This window comes from Atractosteus spatula, chromosome 14 (assembly GCF_055471065.1).
Source record: "Atractosteus spatula isolate fAtrSpa1 chromosome 14, fAtrSpa1.hap1, whole genome shotgun sequence".
Classification (NCBI taxonomy): domain Eukaryota; kingdom Metazoa; phylum Chordata; class Actinopteri; order Semionotiformes; family Lepisosteidae; genus Atractosteus; species Atractosteus spatula.
The window spans coordinates 25353533-25377262 of NC_142719.1; the positions used below are offsets into that span (position 1 = coordinate 25353533).

General features: G+C 34.8%; 1 protein-coding gene across 1 annotated transcript; it reads left to right on the top strand.

The window, feature by feature from the left end:
- Window positions 1-5966: 5966 nt before the first annotated feature.
- Window positions 5967-23021, top strand: pitx1 (paired-like homeodomain 1). The gene is made up of 5 exons (XM_088932241.1): window positions 5967-6050; window positions 8053-8107; window positions 16831-16980; window positions 18910-19115; window positions 21773-23021. The coding sequence occupies exons 2-5, from the start codon at window positions 8062-8064 to the stop codon at window positions 22319-22321; spliced, it is 951 nt and encodes a 316-aa protein (XP_088788367.1). The 5' UTR covers window positions 5967-6050; window positions 8053-8061; the 3' UTR covers window positions 22322-23021.
- Window positions 23022-23730: the final 709 nt, after the last annotated feature.

Sequence of the window (23730 nt, forward strand, 5' to 3'; positions counted from 1 at the left end):
GTCGAGTACCACTATGCTTTATATATCTGAAGGAAGACGGAGAGGTAAGAATGACATTGTTATAATCTGTGTTGATTTATATTATGTCTCTCCTGTGATTTACTGTCTGTTCAGGGAGCAGGCTGTTTAATGCTTTATGCATCTGCCTCTTAACAATATCCATTATTTGTGGTGGCATTAGTTCACACCAGTTAAAGAAAGGCTTTACAGGGCCTTACTGGCTGTGTAGAGGTGCATGTTTACTATTTGTAACATACAATGGCCTTATTTACACAACGTCTCGGACACAGATTAATAAACAGGCTGGACAGAGCTGCAGTCCAACAAGGCTCACTGAAAGTAGTAATTCCCCACACCTATTTACACAAGAATGGAGACAATGACACTGCAATGCCTCAAGGGTAGCACTTAACTCCTAGGAATTACATAATTATAGCATTTAGTGCATAATTATAGTTCTGCATTTGGGGAGTAATCATTTTGCAATGTATTTATCTGATATCTCCCTGGAAAGCCTGTTAAAGATGAAGGCTGGGTCCACAGGAGTTTTAAGTAATATCAATGTATACGCTTGGGATCAAATCAACTTGCACGCATATGTGCAGAAAAACGGATAATGAAATAAAAAGAAGGAAGAGATTTTCCTGCACAGTGTTGTGTATCACCGTGTGCCAAACACAGCATAGCCACACATTCTTTACAGAACTCCTAAAAAGACATATAGAGTATGTTTGTGTGTTAAATATTAGCTTAATTATTTTTTAACCCAATTACATGGTCAAAGAGAGTGGCATTAGCTTACCTGAATCCAGGTAATCTCAGGGTTTTACGCAGCAGGTATTCAGAGTAATAAATGAGAGGCTTCAAGATCATTACCTTGACTTGAATGTCAAATTTTAAACATAAATGGGAAACGCACAACCATTAAGATAGAGTGCGGAAGGGATTATCAACACAGGTGAAATCATGAAGTGTTTAAGGTAATTAGTCATGCAATGACAAACACTGAAGCTACACGAGTGTAAGGTTACAATGGGAGGCCAAAAGCTTGGTTATTGTCCTCCAGAGAGGTTCACGGAAAGCTGATTTCAGAATACTTTCAGTCTTAAATCAGATATTTTAGAATCCACAAGACTGAGGGACGATTTGTGCAGACCTGTTCTTTGACCGGATATACCCCACCCACCACATCTCCCTCTTGCTAATTTTCCTCTTCAGTTTGGAAAGATAACTGCATATCTCTGACCTCTACTCCTGCAATTCATAATTCAGACAGAAATCACCAGAGTGGAACAATTGAATCAAGAAGGATAGGGTTCCATCCAAAAAGATCTCAGTAACCTTGCTGGGTACCTGCTGTGTAAGATTCATCATAAGACAAGCAGAGCTCCCTCTGAGCCTGAAGGAATGGATGAGACCATGTCATTGTGTCCATTAAACCTACTGTTGTAGATGATGGTGTTGCGCCCATGGGTCACCTTACACATGGATCCCATGGGCCAGTTTCACAAAGCTCCACATACCCATACCAAGAGAAAATGTTCTAAATTGACCAAATTCATTCCCTGAATTTATGACATGCACACACAGATAGTGTGTTTACCTTTCTGTTGAGTAATGGTTAATCTATTATATATAATAACGGGATCTTCTACATGAACATTTCTTGACTTCTTTATTTTAACATAACGTAATGTACTATGCAGCAGCAATTGTCAATTCAATATCATATTTGAAAATAAGCTTTCAGAACCAGACATATCTTTAGCTTAGATATAGGCATTTATCTATTTCATTACGTGCACTGCAATGACAAATAAATGCAAACTATCTCCAATGTACGCAAATACAAGACCATGACTGTTGATGTCAATGGAAGCTCAGAAAATTGGTGGCAGTCACTGCATTACCCATTACTTAGGAATCTTTCTCTTCATATCTTCTGCTTTGTCATGGCATTTCGTTTATTACTGTGTTCCAAAGTTAAGTAAGAAAACAAGCATTTGTGACCATTTAGAAGAAGGTAATATTCACCTCTTAAAGCACAGGTGGAACTAGTGGCTTAGCTGGACGATGACACACTAACCACCCACTAGGCTAAAGGCCACTTAGAAGATGAAAAAAAAGTATCAACAAACATAAACGTCTCTTAAAAGCACATCCAACTGATTCAGAATCTACCTGTCTCAAGTTTCAAAATTCCTGTTTTTGTGTCTATTTTCTTGTTATTGATCTTCTTGCTCCTGATTCCAATGTTATGCTGACTTTTATATCATAGCATTAGGACATTATATACAGTAACTGCTCTTAGCATCACCCTTTTGATGCAAACCTACAATTTTTAGATTACAAAACTTGGTTAGATGAATTGTCAATATCTCCTTATAATCAGAAGAAATACTGTATTTTTAAAAGCTTAATAATTTGCCCTTCAGACCTAGCATGGACAGATTATTTGCATTGTTATTGACTGCACATTCCTAAATCTATTGTAACAGTGCAAATCTTCCTGCATTAAATGTTACTGTGGTGTTATTTTATTGTTAGATGTAGGTTATATAATTTCCATAATGGAGACTGGTGGTGATTAATATAGGATCAATATTAAGTACCTTATGGAAATTCTGTCAAAGCCATTGGCTGTTTGCAAAATGTTAACAAACATAAGGGGAAAACACTCTTTAACGGCCTTGAGATTAAATCGTGATCTTGTCTAACTCTTGTCTAAATCTAGCTTGTCTAACAAAGCACGTGATTACACGAGACAAGCAGGGATTTTAAAGGTAACGAAAGAGGATACACAGTTGAACAGCCACGGGGTCTTGACTACCTGCGGGTAAGTCACGGCTGTACACAACGTAAACAAATCGTTGAATGACCGGGGTCTGCTTCTTGCCGATTCTGAGGCAGAAAAACAGTAGTGAGCAGACACCTACGTTGGGACTAAAGTTAGGGTGATGTTTGAAATTGTTTTATTTTCATTTACACGGCCATGTGTTATCTTAACTGTGTGTCAAATACAAAGCTCGTTGGGCAGGTACCCAAACTGAAATGACCGGACATTATTTAATAAACGTCCCATAACCTCTTTAACATCTATGTTATAAACTAAATAATAACCTTTTCATAACGAATTTATTCATATAAAAAGATAGGTCTTCACAAACTTATATCGTATCTCCACTTTCGTATACCAAATCATCGTAATTTCATCTTCATAATAAAGCATCATACTTTAATTATTATTAGAATGCCTTGTTAACTTCATATGTTTTGATTAATTCATTGGTCTTTTTCATATTTGTTGTACTGTTTTGTTTAAAAGATGTTTTACCAATAACGTTGCGTTAATGTGCTTACAGAACATCTTCCTATTAATTAAAATAAAGGGATGTGAAGGTTTACGAATGTTATGAAACAGAACTACATCTGTGGATAGGTGGAATTACGCGATACAGTCAAGCATCAGTAAACAATGATAATGAATACAAAAACAACAAATAATTAGATTAAAAAAATAAAACACAATGATGTGTGCTTGCTCAAGACAGGCAGGGTGATTTATAGAAGTTTCTGAGATTTTCAGATGTAACGTTAAACTATACGAAGATTCAAAGAAAGTGTACGGACTTACAGTCGGTGTTTGTGTGATAGTCTGTAATAAAACGGACCACCTCCAGCTGTACTGTAATTTTTTATGAAGAGCGTAGTGTTTTTGTGTCCTGTTTTTGATACCATTCCCACAGCAGGAGACACAGCTACCCGTTTGCATCAGATAACTAATTTACAGACACTATTAAAAAAACATCTGCCATTATCCGCCAAAGGAGCAGGAAGCATTTACAGTAATAATACAATTAAAAGGGAATATAATATATATATTAAATGACGCGATGAGACACCTGTATTCCTGTTGTTCTAGGTTTATAGGAGCAATAAAAAATACCTTTGTTTAACCGTTTTGATCAGACTATTAACACGAAACTGCTCACTAAAGACTTAAATAAGAGATCTAACACTGCTGAATTTGAGTTCGTCATTTGTTTAGGAAACATTTACAGTCATACCTACACTAACCTATATAAAAACGTACACGTTATAATAGCAAGTAATAATAAGTACTACGGTCACAAGAGATGTCCTGTTTGGCATCCAAAACAAGTGAATAGACTATTTCGAAATAAAATGCTATTTATCTATAAACAGAGAAACAGCATAAAGCAAAAGTCCAAATATGAAAATCGGTACTTATAACCATATGTATATATCATTTTGAGGGAATTTTGAAGAAAGTTCTAAACCTTTTTGAGTTTTACCTGTTAAATCCTTGATGTGTGTGTGTATAAGAAGAGTTTTCGTTTTAAGAAATTTCACACTTTATCTTACGATTTCTTTATTTCAAAACATATTTGTCCTAAACAATTTCTATTCTCTAAAAGAAGGCAGTCCAGAACTCGGAAAGTGGTAATACAAATGACAGACTCTCCATTAAATTGTACGTTCACTACTGACGCTTCACAACAAAAATAAGAAAAGCAGTATATGCTGTTTTAATACAGTATTTACCGTTTCGATTATTTGCAGAATGATATAAACGTTATAGATCACATAACCGTTGCCTTTACATTGGTTTCAGTTATATTAAAAATAAGAGCTAGGCGCATAAAATGTAAAATCTGTGTTTTCATCTTCTCCTATAATTTATGGCATTTCGTTCAATGTTCATTTAAAATTTGTTTATTGTTTAATGAATGTAAAATAAAATTTATTTCACCTTTAATCTTTTTAACACAAGCAACCATTTCATTCAGTTAATAATGGTAATAATAGGTAATTGTGTTGCTAAGATTTCGTTACAAGAAAGCAAATCTATAATATAATTGTCTTTAAATCCACATTCATTTGAAAAATATGCGGAAACATATAACTAATTTCACACAGTTTTAAACGAATTAGATGTAGGCTGTTTTCTTTAACAAAGAGGCTACAAATTGCCTGGCAATTATGAAATTATATACAAACTTTAAAATTGCATTTTTATCTGAAACCGTTACTGAATTTATAAAATTGTGTTTTTATATTTTATTCAAAGACATAATAATTGCATTATTATTTCAAATAATGTATATTTAAGAAAATTCCATCGTATTTCAATGTACATAACTAACAAAGTTTTTGCTATTGTCAATTTTTTTTCAAGATTTATTTCGATTTGAACTGTACTTGTTCGTGTTAAAATCAGATAATGACGTCCATCGAAGACTAAAAAAAATGACGTAGTTTAAATAAAGAATTCATGTAATTAAATTGCATCCTTTCTACACAGAGGTTGGAAACTGTACCTTGAGACGACTATGACGGGTGGAAAAGATATCAAAAGCAGTAGGCCTACCGTGGGATTTTAGGATAAACTACGTTCCTGTGAAAGAACCTAAATCTTATATATAAAGTATTAGGAGTTTGAAATCAATTCACATATGAAAAAAACGTAGAAGCTTTTACCTCTAAAAAACATTCGATAAACAGAAATGCCCAGAGGTTTGGAGATGCTCAAACAACACAGCTTCACCCAAATTAATGAATAATACATTAAAACGCTTATGAAATGTTTTACTAGGTATAAAGTGTCTTAAGCAATATTTAGAGGAAAAATAAACTCATTTTAATCAAAAACAATATGCTGAAAAACTGCATTTTCCTCATGTTTATGAACCGTGTGACTTATTTTACCCTCTGTGGAAAAAATCTCTTCAACGACAATGTATATAATATTTAACTTTATTCACCACATAGTTTGGTTGCAACAGACACCCACAGTTGAACATCCACTCATCGCATATTCCCACAAGCTAACAGACTGGCAATAGGGAATTATGTGACGTCACTGGAACGCCAGAGAAGCCTTCTAAAGAAAACCCCGTGCAGCACACAGAGAATCTATCAAAGCGCATTGTACAACTCCGCTTCTATCTTCATGTCCGTGGATCTATTAAAATCCTGCATGGGAAAGCTTAATGGTATTTTAATTTGACTGTGGCGGGAACGAGCTGGTATGTCACTCTTCTTCTTTTTATTTAATAGCAAACGATGATAAAAACTCTAAATGTTTTGATTTCGTGGACAATCACCAGACAAGAGAAACGAATAGGTTATGGAGGCTATGTGCTGCGTTGTTACGAATTTAAAGGCACAACAAAAATGAAAGTGCGAAGATGTTTAAGATAGGCGATCATTTAGCATACAATACGTATTTGTGTGCAAGGCGGCTGGCTGTTAGGACCTCCAAGATGAATTAAACTGCAGACACTGCATAACACAACCGCGGTAGTTCCATCTAACACAGGCTTCGTGCAAATGTCTCATGTTAATACTTGGCTACAATTTTCCAACTACCACCGAAATAACACTTCATGATTTAGAGCTATGACGCTCGTCTCTGAGCATTTCTAGTTTCTCTTGGCTGTTACGCGAACATATAAAATCATTAATGATTATTATAGCATTTCTAACATACGGGGAAACTGAATAGTAGAACGACCGTAAAATCAACATTTACCACTTCTACTTAGTGGCTTTTTTAACTTGCTAAAGTAACAAAAATATTTTGAGTTAAGAAAAGACGGTAGTTGAGGACCATTGACTAAGATACACGTATTTTCTTATGTACCATAATCTGTAATACGTAATTCTTATTTAGTTTACAATATGAAAAATTGTGATGATGAAGATGATGATTGAGTAGCTCTTGTAGCTTGTAGCACACAAAATGCTCAAAGAAAAAACATATATTCCTGAAAATGTTAACGCACCTGGATATTTTGATACTATAAATAATACCTAGAAACTGAATTTTTATTTATAATTCCCAGATATGTGAAAATACATCCTACTTGTTAAGGAAAATGAAATATAGTGTATTCGTCCAATTTAAAGTTTGTACGTTTAAACTGCGATATTATATGTTGTCAAAGTACAGCGCAATAAGTAATACGTCTGTTGACAGCGTTTTCTGCTAGTTTGAATATTAGACTGTGGAGTTGTTCTATTAAAGTGTATTCCAGGTGGCTACACTTGAAAACTAAAGTGTGTATCCTTAAATTCCTGATTAAGCATTGAACATTGACGGATGTGAAGAACACAAACTCAAGTGCCGAGCTTTGTATATTTTCAGGACTCCCAAAATCATATATCTGATGTCAAAAGTCAAGTGTTTGAATCTGATAAAGCAGAATCAAAGAGACTGCTGTGTTTATAAAGGCCGAGAGTGAGGGACCCAGAGCGTCGCGAGTCACGGTTTATTGTCAACATAAAACAAACACAGGGATTCCAAAAGATAAGAGAGGTTAGGCGAATATACTATCAAAAAGATGCACACACCCTGGGAGATACATTTTCACTCCATCTTAAAACACCAGGGCAAAATATTAAAAACACGAAAATCATCCTTAGGTAGCTGAAACGTGAAAAGTGATTGAAAATGAGAAAAAATAGAAAAATATTTTTCCATGACGCGTATTCCATTATCAGTTGAAATACACTACTCACTGCTATCAGTTTTTGTCTTGCTATACTGGATGTAGAAAATAACAAATAGACTTCTGGATTCCCTTTTCTGTTTTCTTTTGAAGTGGTGGTGTTTAAGGTGATAGTCTGCATTCCGTAAGTTTAGGAGAAATGCTGGGTTTTGATAATTTTGCTATGAAAAGCTACGCAAAAAAAAACTTAAATACCGTAATTAAATAAGCCAACTACAATTCTTTAATTTCAATTGGTAAAAAATGGTAATTAGAGCAGTTTCTAGGAAGTAAACCCTATGCATATTACTCCTCACCGCGATGTCATGATTAATGGCTGTAAAATATTAAGTGGATTATTTATTATAACCTTTATGTTTATAATTTTAAGGTTCTGTATTCTTCTGAATTTTGAAATGTCTAGCGCTAGGTTAGTCATAAAAGACTCATTTGACGATATATTGTGCAAGGGGTTAAGGAAAAATAAACAAAATATGAACCGACTGCTAATTGAGATTAATGTTGTCTTGTATTACAGGTCTTTGGAATGGAACTTAATTTATCTAAGAATGTTACCTCCTGCGTGGATCCAGGTGAGGAACTCGAAACTCTTGTTTTCAGAACAAATTGGGTTAACTTAAAAAATTTCAACTCTCGGGAAGTTAAACCCTATAGAATTGTTTTATAATCTCTCTCGATTAAATGTATCATTCCTGTTACATGATGTTATCATGCTTGAGCGCAAGCATTCTCTGATTTGGAAAACCTGTGTGTGACATTAATAATAAAAAGGTAAAACTTCGTAAAATAATGATCACCATAAAACACACAACCGATATTCTTTTGCAAAACCTTAAACATCACAAAATACATTATCGTAAAACATTGTCGACCCATTCGTCCGTTTTCTGGAATCACTTTGTTCTCGGTCAAGGTGAGCCGTATTCCAACCCGAAAGCATTACAGCGCAAGTTAGCAACTGCACCCTGGACGGGATGACAGTCTTATCAAAGGGCACACAAGTGGGGTGCAAATCAGACACACACGTTAACCTGAATAATAAGTCTTTGGACTGTGGGGGAAAACCATAGTACTTCGAGAAAGCTATGCGAACAACATACAAACTCTATACAGAAGGCACCACAAGCAAGGATCAAACAGAAGACCAAAACGCTATAAAACAGCAGTTGTAACCATTACATCATCATGCATCCAACCCATTGTACAATTTTACAGAAAATCCCAAATAAAATCTCCGTAATCCTTGCATTAAAACACTATAATATCGTTTTAAATCCTTTTAATATAATTTTTAGTTTTATACACTATGATATTTGACCTTAACAGACAGTGTATTAGAATAAGCATCTTGGTGATGATAAATCTTTGGTCTTGTGAAATATAACATCTTCAACAAACTAGCGTGTGTACCGAAGTTGCAAATACACACTGTAAAATCATACCATGTTTGTCGGAATAATAAGAAATATATTCAGGAAAAACCTTAAAAATATTAAATATTAGAATTATAGCAGATGGTGCACTTTCCACAAACATTTAAAGTCATTGGTTTGATATACTCTGTATGTGTGGTACACAAGACTCTGCGTTTATAGTTTATAGCAAAGAAAACCTCAAATCGTCACCTTAGCTTATTACATGACCAGAGCCATTCTTTGATTTCCAAGAACTCAGAAAATAAGAAAATGAAAACATTCGTTTTTAGTAGCTTTGTGTTGGTCTACAATAACTGTGAAGCAATAACCTAGGCCTGCATGCAGCCCATAGTAATCAATACCCATTGTCCATGGGAGATTAAAATGTAGAAATTATAGTTATAGTTGTAGGAGCTATAGTTAATGCTTATATATGCTTGCATATAATATTACATGTGACAAATTATTATTATTATTATAGTTTCCGCTTCACATGAAGCAAGCTTGAAATAAAATATTCCAGTCCATGTTGTCTAAATTAGCGTGAACACAAATTATTAAGTGACTGGTAGTTGCTATATTATCACCGTTGAAATATAGTGCTGGTTTCATCGTAATTTAAGATCATTTTAGTCTATTAGCAACCAAGTGAGCTAGCCATAAAGTAACCTTTTTGTACCTATGCTCACATTTTCTCTTGTTCTATATTCTTACATTTTTTATTGGTAATTGGAAAGCCAAAAATGACTTAAAGTCATGTATGTCTCTGAGTGGTCATACTGTATGTAAACACTGCGACTGCATTTGAAAAAAAAAATGGAATTGGCTCTAAAGCAAAATTATTACACACTACCTGGTGATCTTTAAAAGAATCAGCTGAAGGGTTATGAATGATAACCTGCGCAATTCATTATTCACGAAGTGTATGAAGTGATGTAAAAAGAAGAACAAAGCGAAGTCATTAGCGTGGGATGTTCAGAGTAATGTGTCTACAATGACTTAAAAGGTGTAGGTTAAGCGAGTATCTGTTCTTTCTGTACCTCCAGTCTAATAGTTGTTTTAAAAACGATTCTTCGTTTTTCATATATAAGTACATAGTTCAAATGGGATATCAAGTATATATTTAAGGTTTAAAACGTATTATTTTATCTTCGTGAAATTTCCTACAACTGCATCTGAGCTCGTAATCAAGATGCAAAACATTTGCGCATTTCAGAGTATTTTAGAGCTCTCTTTTCAGGAAAACCGTTTTTAATTACTTTTTTTTCTGACCATGTCTTAAATAATTTAACATAAACATAGTAATACATCAAAAAATCATATTACTCTTAAACTGGAAGCGTACATTTTTCGTATAGTGAATTAGGAAACGTTTGTCTACTAGTTGTCTAGTTTTTTTTAAATGCATTTTCATATTACTTGAAAGAAAACCAAACCGTCTCAGTTCAAAAGACATAGAAATAAAGGATTTTACAAAACAGACTACTATTTTTGTCAATATATTTGACCCTTCACCCTCACACACGCACTTTTTAAGCCCCTCAATTAAGAAACAGAAATGCTGTTTGGAACGCCTTAATTTGCATTTAAGCTTTATGACACAATACAGTTTATTTAAAAGAAAACTTTAATTACAGGGACATGTGGAACCAGCTGATGCAGATTATGTACATGTGCATTGAGAATGGCTGAAAAGGGCGCCCTGCGCTGATCATCAGCACTTAATACTATTAGCCTACTCATATTACAGTCCGTTTAGAATTACACTGAAATCCGAAAATCTGTTTTCCTTGTCAGAGGCTAGGTATTTTTTAGTGGTTTGTTTCGGCAAAAAAAGAAGCTGATTTTTTTAAATACAGTTGAAACAATTGGTCTGAAAATAAATAGATTTGGAATGCACAGGGTGGTTATTCATATCTTCCCATAAATTATACAGTAGCTAATAATGGATTCATTAACCTTTGCTAGTTGAACAATAAAATAATAGTCCTATTTAAATTTGCTGTTTGAGTCCCAATGAAGCCCATTCCTCGTTTTTAGGAAATAAATTATGGACAGACAGATGTCACTGCAGTATGCCTTCAAGTAGTGCATACTGTACTTGTGGTTTTTTTTTGTATGTAGATCATCACTGAAACCCACCCTCATTGAATAAGACTTCTCAAAGTTGTATTTTAAAAAAGTAGGTTCCATCTTTGTTTCCCCAGCGTCACATTCATAAGAATGGAAACCCTATCAATTAGTGTTCTCTGATACAATGGGCATGCCAAGACAATGTTCAAGCTATTTCATATTTTAGGCCAAATCAGAAGACACCTTATAGGAGTTCCTTGAGGAATTTCTTCTCATATAGGAAGTCCATGCATGTCAAAGCCTCATGTCTGGAGTAGCAGGAAAGCGTATGAGAAGCTTGCAGGTAGCAATACTTTTTATCCCCCTGAAGCCACCATCTGAAGGTTAAGTACAGCATTGTATCCACAGAGATCTTCATTCATTTATTAATGTGGGGATTTTCCAGTGCATAAGAACGGTTGAGTTTGTAAAACAAGGTATGACTGCTCATTCGGATGGGGGAAGGGAAGAGGTAATGCCCAGTATGCCAGGTCGGACCGATGCCACTGAAGAGAAAGCTAAGTTTCAGACAATTCCATCTGCTTCAAAAGTCCTGGTGGTTAGGTTTTGCAGAGAAAAAAAATGTGAATGAGGTGGGTACTCAAACTTCTGAAAGGCATAGAACATGTCAACTCAGGAATGTCCACAAGATCAAGAGCAACACATGGCACAGAGACACACGTGGAAATTGAATTGGGATCCACTCAAAACAGAAAACAGGAGACAATAATTTACACAGGGGGTTGTGGGAGTCTAGAATGAGTTTCCAAGCTAACTCTGGGATAGATATAATTATTAGATCCTGAAGCAACTAGGAACCTAATGAGCAATATGGGTTGAATGGCCTCCTTTTGTGTGTAGCCTTTTTTTATGTTTTTATGTGTGAGAGGAGTGGTTTACCAGTAATATCCATTACTGTGAAAAATAGTATATTTTAGAACATTTTAATAATTTTGCATAAAGTGAACTAATGTTGTGTTAGCATTTTTTGTCTTTAATGACATCATACCACTAATTCTGCAAATGCAAAAGATAACAGACCGTTGGCATTTTGACAGTTTATGAACAGCTCATTTCTGTAAAAACCATATATGGGAATCATATGCTGGCACATCTGAGATTTGTTTTATCCTTTAGCTTTGAAAAAAAAAGAATTTGGAGCAAAAACCAATTTTACTGTAGAAGTGTTCTGACAGTGTCTAAATAAATGGGTTGCAGGATGCGTATGACAAAACACAAAGGCTTATTATGCATAGAAACACCAAAGACTAATCTGATGTTTTTTCCTTAGAAGCAAATCCTGGACAACAGAATAACCAAAAGACTCAAAACTAATAATGTTCAATAAATATTCACTTTAAGGGCCAGCTATGTATTAAGGCTGCTGTGGAGATTTTGGTTACCAACCCTACTAACAAGCATTTCCAGAGAGAAGCTCCTTATATGTAGAAAATAAGTTGAGGTATGTTTGTTATTAGAATATTATTGCTTTGGCAAAGCAACCTAACAAATGAATAAAAAATAAGTTAATTGTTGAGCAGTTTCACGATTACCTTAAACGAAGGCACCAGATGGAGGTTTTCCAATTATACAAGGCCCCATGTCAAAAGTCTCATTAGTGACATAAAATACAAAGAAGCACTGGAGCAAAGTGCTTCCCAGTAAGTCAGACCAGAGATGCGGATCTAACTCAGTGATGCCATAGTAAACTGCATCATGCTTTTTTTACGATTAATTAACTTATACGACAGGTATAGAAATGGAACCATGGTTTTCAGTGTAAGAACCTAGCATAATGACAATAGTGTTTGATTTGAGAAACAGGAAAACCTATTAGGGCATTTTAGCTTAATAAGCATGCTGATTTGGTTGTAACTCTTCCCTTCATTTCCAGGTGTTCTGTCTGCTTCTTAATGCCATGACCCAAGTGCATTTGGTACTTTCTCTGTTCCCAATTATCCTGTTTGTTTTTATTAACTACAATTACCTTTTTAATAGTATGTATTTGTAATGAAATTTTTACTAAATCATTCAAATATGACCCATATTTAACTTCAATGAACATGAATTATGAATATAAAATACACAAAGGTCTCACAGGAAACCAGGCTGCTTAGGAAATTACAGAGAAATAACTTTGTAGAGGCATTAAGGAATTTTCTTACATCACTGTCAAACCTGCAATATTGTTTTACTGGCTTGTGTGTGGCTGGTTCTTGCATGTTATTTTAGTAAGATGTATTGTTGGGTTTTATGTTAGAAATAAAGTAGCAAAGAGAAGGGTTGCTATTTTATGTATTGCACTATTCTGATAAATGCCTAAAGCTACTTAATGTCTAGTATATATATATAATGTAATATATACATAAAGAAAATTATAATTCACATAGACTCATTCACATATTCTGTTTTATTTCTCCATTCAGGGTCTTTGTGATTCCTTTGATAGTATAAACTATGAAGAAAACAAAAGCTTTCTAAATTGGATAAACGGAAATAAAGATAGAAAAATCTTATACTTCAGTTGAATTGGTTTATCGCAGTCCTCACGTACAGTATCTGTATACCTTTTTCAAGTATGAACTTCAGTGTTAATGTCTCCCAAATACACAACCATTTTCTCCAACTACTGTAACACAACTACTGTAGCAAATAGTAAACTATTGATTAATACTATATATTAAATAATTTTAGAAAATATTGTTAATTTCACATAGAACAAAAAGTGTTTGCAATGGATTTGATTGACACTTACAAAGAAGAAACTTGTGACAGTATCAATAATCCATAATGAAATTAATACAAAGTTTAATACGTAAGCACTGAGCCCGTGATCTTTCGTGGTGTCAGTTCTACGGGACCTAGTGGAGAGGGTTTTAAGGAGTACTTAGTACTCAAGTATAAACATTGCATTCGCATTGTACAGTATAATTTTTCTTTTAATATTTTCTCAAACTGCGTTTCAACCAGCAGGAGCCGCTGCAGAATAAAATTAATCGTCGAGATGAAAAAGTCTTAGGCGGATATTTTCTAATAGAATTTAAAAACGGGGAATATGTATACAAAACATTTTTTTTCTAATTAAACAGAAAGCTTTATTTTTAAACAAGTCCTTCTTCTTCTGAAAAAAAGTGTTAACTATATTAATGGGGTTATTTACCTGTCGTTTAATTGAGTTATATCTCTTCCTTAATTTGCAGAATGCTGACATGCTAAAAATAAAGATTTAAAGTATTGTATAGTTTTTCTGCCTATAACTTAAATGTTAGCCATCTATATTGCGCAAAAGCTTCTGAGTTACTGATATGATTATGTCTAGTGCGTTTTATGCTTTGTGTTTTTATATTATGTCTCACTTTTCATTTTACTCTTCTTTCTATAGGACACTATTAAAATATTGGCCGAGACACAATGCGTTATATGTTCTTTAGTGGGGTTAAACTAAATTACCAAACGCAGTATTTTACATAAATGTTATTTATTAACAATGTGTTTGAACTTCTTTACACACACCATAGATCAATATGTGCATTTTAGAACGACTTGAAAATGCTATATTACTATATATTGCTATATTACTTTTAATTATATTATAATCGTATTATTATATAATTATAATTATATTATTGTCGTCTAAATAAAATCTAAAATAATTTCAAAATGCAGTATAATGAAACCAGTTATAATGCATTCTGTTATTGCACGGATGTGTAGAGTTTGTGCGTTCGTTGTATTGCCGCAAATATTTGTATACAAACGTGCAATAACAGAATGCATTTAAACTGGTTTCATTATAATAGATGAAATTACAGTATGTTATATTTTTATGATGCGTTAACTATATTGGTAAACATACTGTAATTTCATTTATTAGTTTCATCCTCTAATTTGTATGCGCCAATTCCAACATCTCTTAAAAAATCAGCAGTGGATAAAAAAGTAAAAGTAATATCCTTTGTTCAAAACCTTTTAACCTATGACAGTAATATGAAAGTTAGTACATATATGTATTTTTAACTTTAACGTTAAACAAAGAGGCATTTAAGGCAATAGCAAGCTATAGTTTTGTTAAAATGTTATATATATATGCATAAATACATTGGGAAAATACGATCAATAATGTTTATTTTCAGACTTTTATGAAAATAGCACGGAAATATATTTAAGCTTGTGATTTCACTAGAAAATGTCACTAAGTAGAGCTCCTCATTTTTATTTTTTACTTAACTTTCTTTCTGAACTTTGACTTCCTGAAATCTTGTTATTGATTATGTCAAATTAACTGACCTAGCACATTATATATATCCTATAAAAATCCTGTAGCTGAATCGTAATTCGCTGAAGAAGATTAAAGGATAAGTAAGGCTTTTTCATATATTTATTTTAACAGCATCCGTCAATCCTGGAAAGGGCAAACACGTCAAGGAAAAACCTAATGTTAATGCTCTTCTTTTATAAATCAGTGCGATGTTAACTACGTCGCCGTATTGTTTAGATATTATGGTGTGAAACAATGAAAGGAGATTTGAACGTTTTAATAAGTAACATAACCAATTACCACGTTTTACAACCGAAGCTTGGAAGAGCAATCGCGTTGTTATCACGCTTTTACAACCGCTTGGATTACTAAGAGATGTCATACTATTTAGTATTACTGTAATGTTACCAGTGTTGGCAGAAAGAAATGCAAAATGGGGGGAACGATTAAATGCCACAAAGCAGTATTTTATTAAGACAACTTGAACTTGACCAGCAACAATTGATAAAGTATTCTTTCCCAGACCTGTAGGGAAACGCATAGTACGCAGGTAGTGGCAGGTAATGGCCATTACAATAGGGGGGAAACATGGCTGTAGCCGTTTTATGATATGTTAGTCACTCTTCGTCAAAGCATCCAGTTTACATAATGTGATTAATTAAGAAGTTTCCAGATTATCTCGTTATTCCGAGATAATTTCTAACGGACGTAAACACATTACGTTTTAAAAGTCAAGGAAAATCATGTCACAAAGCACATATTAACAGTTAATGTGAGGTTGTAACAGTAAATATACATATGTGGGTTTTTTTAATCTAGCCCGTACCTTTGTAACACACACATACAAAAGCACACACGTACTATGCAGCTATACACAGTTTCGTGAAAGAATGGAAATAAAGCGGGGTTGACCTATATATTCGGATTCCGAGTTGTTTAACCAGCTGCGTGTGCATTATCCGTTGTGTAAAATACATGTTGTGAGCGCGCGTGTGTGTGTACACGCGCTGCCAGATGCCACAGTAATTCGGTTACTTAAAACTCCACGAAAGACCCGTTTTCTGCCAGAGTTTGTAGTGCGGCTTACAGCGGTGCGGTCTAATGTCCTCGGAGACAAATCCGAAAGAGCTCTGGCCTGCAGACACATTAGGCCGAGCTCTCCTTGTGGGTGGGACTCGTTGGAAAACTGGGGAGGTTAAATACATAAAATGGGTGGATCCCATTCCTAGCCCTGGCACTTCAGCTCGATCAGGTTAGCTTCATTCCTTTCTGCGAAAACCGAAAGCGTACGTTCTGTCCCGGCTTTATGGAAGAGTTTTCTCCACATGCAACATTTTGGTAAAACCGTGAAACAAAAAACCTTTACCAGAATCCCGCTTTCAGCCTTCCTACAACATGACCGGTGTTTTACAGCAGAGGGATTGGTGTAACTATTTTTATTAAAAAAAAGAGTTGGACCTCGAAGATGCAGGATTGGATGTTTGTTGTTTAAAGCATCATTCTTTTAAAGGCGGAATGAATCTGGACCGGATACCAGAAGCCGTGAGACCCCAGCCACCTCGGGACATGGCCACTACCTTTCACTTGCCGAGAACGTCAGGCACCAAGCGCGAAACTCTGGAAAATTCGAGCAGCGAATCATCAGATACCGAAATAGCAGGTACAAAATACTGTAATTTCTGTATGATACTAGTTAATAACTACTGTTACGTTCGATTGCTGTCATTAGTGCTTTTCCCAAAGCACTTCAACATCTTTATGCATATTGAACGCTTCTCCCTGGAGTGTGCCTTTTAGTGTAGGAATAAAATTGGGTTGAAGCACAAAGAATACAATTGCATTTCCTCTGTCAACTATGAGCCGGTGCAGTCATAAAAAAATAGTAGGCCTGTAACTTAAATCCAACACCAGGCGAGCCGTTACTGAAAGACTGAATGATTAAAAGAAAAGCGTGTTTCACTGAAGTGTAGTTTTAGGGTGACTTAAATTTAATAACAGTATCAGAACAACAGAGCTTCCCATTTCTAACAGATTCCCGATGGCAGTACATAATCAAAGCAATTGTTACTGTGTTGTTTTAATCTGTCCTATATTTCTCGCTGCTTCATTTGAAATGAATTGGGCTGAAAAGGTACAAAAATGTGCTAAAATAAGCATTTTCTATTCAATCATGTCCTAAGAAATTTAAATGAAAAGAATTCATTTCAAGTTAAATCATTTTATATTTAGAAGTTTATTCGCAATAGTTACAGGAGACATTCCATAAAAATAACAAATAATTGATCTACGATCATTTGCTACAAATGATAAATTTGCTCTCAGAAATTGGACGATTATAAACGTTAATGAGAGCGGCTACATCCAAATGGATTCTATAACAAACATCAAAATTGTCAACTTTGCATTAAACATGGACACTTTGGACAGATATTAAATCTACAGTACACCACCTTATGTTTTTAACATATGAACTGAAATGCAAGATTTGGTTTTCGAAGTCTGATAATTACACTGATGTTAATGCTTTCAGGTTTCATGGGATAAGCTATCATTTATGATTAATTCTAAACTGTGGATATCTGTGGTAAGGCAACTTTTCGGAAATATAAAGCTGTATGGAGCGTTCATTGCATAGAGAAGTCCGATTTTTAAAAGCAAACAAGATAAATAGCATATTTCTAAGACCGCACATAGCCAAGAGTTCAGATTTTTTAAACAAGATGAAGCTCAATTTTAAGCACAAACCGGTCTCCCACGCTAAGTCGGGTTAATGTGGGTTTTGTCCTTAGACATTTTTCGCTTAAATATTAACATTTTATGAAACATTTTTCTCTTGTCTGGCCATGATTCCGTAACATTTTCTCAGAAAAGTTTAAAAGTGAGCAATGATGTTTGTTAATATGTGAATATGTTTCACTTGGGTTTCTTAACTCATCCATTCTCTACAGGTCTATAGCGAAATAATCAGTAACTGGGATGAAGTGAACATCGATTTCAAGTATGCAGCTGTGGTTTTTGATGAGCTTTTAACAATTAGTAGCATTTTCGACCCGTAAACGCAAATGTACAAATTATAAAACTACTGTTAAACCAGCAAGCTTCATTTCTACCTTTTTATAATATCATTTGAGCAGTTGGAGTGAACGGCATCATAATAGTATAGTTGTTTTATATAGAATTTTGTGTGCTTTGCCTTTTAAAATCTTTGTAAACAACAATTTTCAGTTATCCTTCTTTAAATTTTAATTTCATTTTATTAATTACGACTTTCTTAATTTTTGTTGTTCGCTTAGAAGACGACTTACACTCCGTATATGAAATTTACATTAGGTTAGTAGCAATCATGTACAATCATGTCAAATAAATCATGAAAAATCTCAAATCCAGCAAAAATAATACTGGAAAAGAAGCAGTATCCTGCTCTTTCTTCATATTTAAGTGAAGAACAGATTTATTCGTAACGCAGATTTTGTATGACTTTGCGATTTATTTCGGACTACATTTGTGATCATCACCCACTTCAAATTAAACGAGGCGCACACGTCTTCGAGGAGTCACAAGGTGTGTGCATGTATTTCCATTCGTACAGAGAAAGAACGGAGCGTCGAGCGTAGAAGCGACGACGGGAACCCCGACGATCCCAGCAAAAAGAAAAAACAGAGGAGACAGAGGACTCATTTCACCAGCCAACAGCTCCAAGAGCTTGAAGCCACTTTCCAGCGGAACCGCTACCCAGACATGAGTACGAGAGAGGAGATCGCTGTGTGGACTAACCTCACCGAGGCCAGAGTGAGGGTAAGCCTTTCAGTTTGTCTTGTGTAGCGCACCAGCCCTTTCATTGTATATGAAACGTGTCAAAAAGAAGGAAAAAACTTAAAGGCTAAGCAAAAACTTTACTTGGTTTCATAAATATTTGCTATGTTTTACTATATACACAGATCACCTTATACTATAGGTTTTATCACAGGCTTGGTTTAGCAGAAAAGATGTGTCATTCCTACTGCTAGTTTTATAAATAAAAACAAATGCCTGTATCTAGTGTAGCTGATGTAGACCTACACGGAAACAAAACTAGTCATCTAGTTTTGTGACTTCATTTGCTAGTCTTTGCATAGGCCTAGACGTCTGGAAAAGGCCCGAGGAACCGCCTAAAAGCGTTTCAAACGAGACACGCACAGACCGCAGCAGTTTTCGAAACCCCTGAAGTTTCTGCTGCTAATTTTCGTTGGCTTGAACGTGAGGCGTTGGTTGACGCACAGGAAATTTAAAGTAGATCGACTTTTGTTGTTGTTTTTTATTTGTTATCGGTGCTTTGACATGCTCACTCAAAGGTTAACTCACAGTCTGCTCGTATTTCACTTAGTTTAAACAAATACGCAGAAGGCCTAAATTAGTTTTATTTGTCAATCTGGGTTTGCAATGGCATAAAACGAAAAGTCGCTTCTTTGGGCTTGTTGCGTAATCAAGTAAATTATAGTAATAATAGTCATGGTAATAATGATAATGTAAACAGTAGAGACGCCTACTTTGTGAACCGAGGTTTGTAACTTTGGGTTCTTTTTACGTTTTCGCACACTGCTTTCGAGGAAAGAACAGGTGGAAGAAAATCTCAGAACACGCGTGTTTAACTCTCAGAAGGAACTCTTTCTCTAGGTTAAGAAGCCAGGGTATCGGCTTCACCAGCATGACTGGGTAGCTTGTTCCATACTCCCATACCCCTTTGGTTAACACAGGTTATATGTTTAACAAGAGATTAAAACACCAAACTGAGTTCAGTAACTGTGGCTTTGAATATATTTAACCGACGGAAACGGTTTGGGTAAGCCTCAAAAGGAGATATTTATGAATAAATTGTTACAGAGCTAAAAAAGTCTTTGTTTCTGCTGCTGTTTTTGTTCTTTGTCAATGTTTATTGGCTTAGATAATCTATCATACTAAACCTTTCAAAAAGCTTTTATTGTGCGTGATTAAATGTGCAGAGCGCAGAAGGGTTATTCGAACACCAAATATGTTGCTTTTAAAACAATATATTATTTAAGACATGTATATGTAAACATTTTATTTAGTGGTCTATAGGCGGTACTTGGCTTTAATGCAGCTTATGCATTCGCCAAATAAAATGTAGCCAGTATTATTTTTTTCTCGAAGTCAAATTTATTTTAAAGTAATTAAGATGTTGCAGTTACATCTCGGGAGGTTCTGCTTCAATCATTTTGTTTTATCCCATGATAAAGAATATAAAGTGAATTTAAATTATTATTTGTAAACATCATGCTCTGTCCTGAAATGTTGAATGGATCACAGCTGAAATAAGTATTTTCATTTCATAGGGCATTTTCATGCGTGCGTAAATTCGGACACGCTTCAACTGTATTAAACGAACTGCATGTATTTCAGGCAGTTTATTATTTTTATTAGTATTATTATACAAAATTAGACACAAATAGACATTAACTGTTACAGTAAAAAGTGATTTTAGTTATGTCAGATACTTTTACAACGTATTTTCTCACGACATGATTTGTCATGATTTTGATTATTATTAACTACTGTACATAAATTATTATTATTATTGCTGTTGTTGAAGGCCGTTCGAGCATCGTTAGCTTCCAGGCGTTTTACAATAATTTTATATATTTCGTGGACGGTATTTAAGACTTATATTGTCTGTATATAATAGAATAACTCCAAGAACTACACCGAGTTCGATCTCAATTTTGTTTTACATGTGTCGAACTGTACACGGTAAAATGCTTGATAGGCTTCGTGTTAACAAATAATTTAAAGCAAATTAAGTGTAGGGCTGTGGGACTGTGTGGTTTCACATCTGCACTTACGTTCATCGCCCTCATTGTTTATTTACCTATTCGCTATTAATTGACTTGATACGATGTTGAGAGAAAACCCAGGTGAGTAGATACGCCTGTGTAACCATTGTTATTTGTTCTGGGAGTTTGTGTATTTGTTTCTAGTTTTTTATGACTGTGCAACCTTTCAACACAGGCTACCACTTTCCCATTCGTCCACTAGGTGACCTGTAATGTTTTTCAAAGGTTCAAAATGTTCTGATTTCTCCTTCAATTTCTACTGTAAAATGGGAACCCTTCAACATTTTTTTCAAGCCGAGTTTTTGTTGCGGCTATAAATCTGTTTTATGGTATTATCAAAATATCCCCCTTTATTCAATTGATTACTGTGATTTTTACCAGTCTCCACCAGGTGTTGAAAAATAAATTATCCAAAGCTTAAATGTTATGTGATTTCTAGTGAAAAGGGGAGTCGGCCTAGTGTGAGAAATGATGTATAAACCATCGTCAACATTTTAGATTTGGATAGTCATTGTTTTCCAGGTAGGCCTAGATACGAACATACAGTACATTGTGCATATGCTCCTACCGCTCATAAAATTAAAAATTGTATGAGAAAATCATGTCTGTTTGTGTATTTTTTAGGTGTGGTTTAAAAACCGTAGAGCGAAGTGGAGAAAGCGCGAACGAAATCAACAAATGGACTTGTGTAAAAACAGCTACCTTCCCCAGTTCAGCGGACTCGTGCAGCCTTATGACGACATGTACCCTGCCTACACGTATAACAACTGGACAAACAAAGGCCTGGCTCCCGCTCCCCTGTCCACCAAGAACTTCACCTTTTTCAACTCCATGAGCCCGCTGACTTCGCAATCCATGTTCTCGGCGCCAAATTCGATCTCCTCTATGAATATGCCACCTACCATGGGCCACACCGCGGTACCGGGTATGTCGGCTTCAAGCTTGAACAACATCAGCAGCCTAAACAACATCAACAGTTCTTCAATCAATTCAGCTATGTCTTCGCCCGCTTGTCCTTATGGACCTCCCGGTTCCCCATACAGCGTTTACAGGGACACTTGTAACTCGGGCCTGGCGACTTTAAGACTGAAATCCAAACAGCACCCCACTTTTGGATACAGCGGGTTGCAAAGTCCTGGATCTAGTCTAAACGCCTGCCAGTACAACAGCTGATACAGCCGGTCTAGCTCATACAACAAACTAGATTCCTGCGGATGCGGACCTGCGTGTGGCACAAAAGACAACTAAACTGGATTAGTTGCAATTATTTTCATATGGATTATGCGGGTTGCATGTGTTTACTTATAAACTTGCACAACAATTTAAATATCCATATTATTGGATCTCCTACAGGTGAAAGACTAATAACACTGCAACATTGTATAAAGAACTAAAAAAGGACAGAGGCATGTTTTTCTCTTCGGCTTTGAAGAAATATTGACCATTTAACTGAAAATAATTTTTAATATTGAATTGGGAAAATATTTTAAAAAGAAAGGCAGGAAATGCAAAATGGTAGAAGATTAACTATGTAATTTGTATATAAACTTGTATGCTGTTACCTTTGTGTTTTGACCCCATTATAATGCGCAGGAAATGCATGGTTGTGTTTTACGGTCAAGATGAAGCGTCTTTAAACTGTAAAACCAATTTAACTTTATATTTTTACTCTGGAGCGGTTTTCCCAATACGAAACAATTTTTTAATAGAAAACAGCATGCTTTACTCAGTGCAAGGTGATTTGTATAAATTGATATTAATGTAAAAAAAAATAGAAGCGAGTCAACTATTCTGTATCCTAAAGGTGATTGATAAAATATCTGCATGTATTTATGGTAATATCTGTCTTAATAAAGTACTGCAGATGACGTTTTAAGATACTCGTTTTTGAAGTGGGAATCGCATCGTTCTACATTAGAACTGCGTTTTGCAGCTTCGTTTGTAAGCGTATGCAAAGGTAGGCTTAGTGCACAAATACCGTCGTCAATGAAAAATAGAAAAATAGATTTTTAAAACTTGTTTTAAATATCGCTGTTGGGCAATAGAATAACCAATAACTTATTTTTAAAAATACAGTTTGAGTGGAACTATAAGAGGTACTGAAAAGACGAGATATTTTTTTGTCTCGTAGATTTTTTCTGCGTCCATAAATGCTACGTATTTTAAATATAATTTTTCCAAAATTTAACTTTGAAATGCTACTTTCAAAGCTTAATTAAGGGAACAGAAAACACCTCTTTCGCTTATTTCTTATGAAAACTGAAACTTGACTACTAAAATCGATAACATTTCTATATCAAATCTAACTCAGATTTCAAACAGACTAGAAAGGGGGTTTAAATAACGCATTTAGGAATCTCTAATGGTAAACCTTCGTGTTAAAAATATGTCTAACGCAAATTTTGTGTTGGAAAGCGGACATATTTACGGGGTGCAGGCTGGGTTTTATTAAGTTTATTGCAAATTTGTGTATTTTCGGACACCAAAGCACAGTGTTTGCTTTTAAAAATACTTAACAGAATATTTTAAGAATGGGAAGATTTTACATTCTTGCTTAACTGAAAAAATATCGAAGGAATGGA

Excerpts from the sequence above, each read along its gene's own strand:
- pitx1 (XM_088932241.1), top strand. The coding sequence starts at position 8,062 with ATGGAACTTAATTTATCTAAGAATGTTACCTCCTGCGTGGATCCAG. Across the intron at positions 16,981-18,909 it reads ATCAGATACCGAAATAGCAG|AGAAAGAACGGAGCGTCGAG; the intron begins GTACAAAATACT and ends CCATTCGTACAG. Across the intron at positions 19,116-21,772 it reads TCACCGAGGCCAGAGTGAGG|GTGTGGTTTAAAAACCGTAG; the intron begins GTAAGCCTTTCA and ends TGTATTTTTTAG.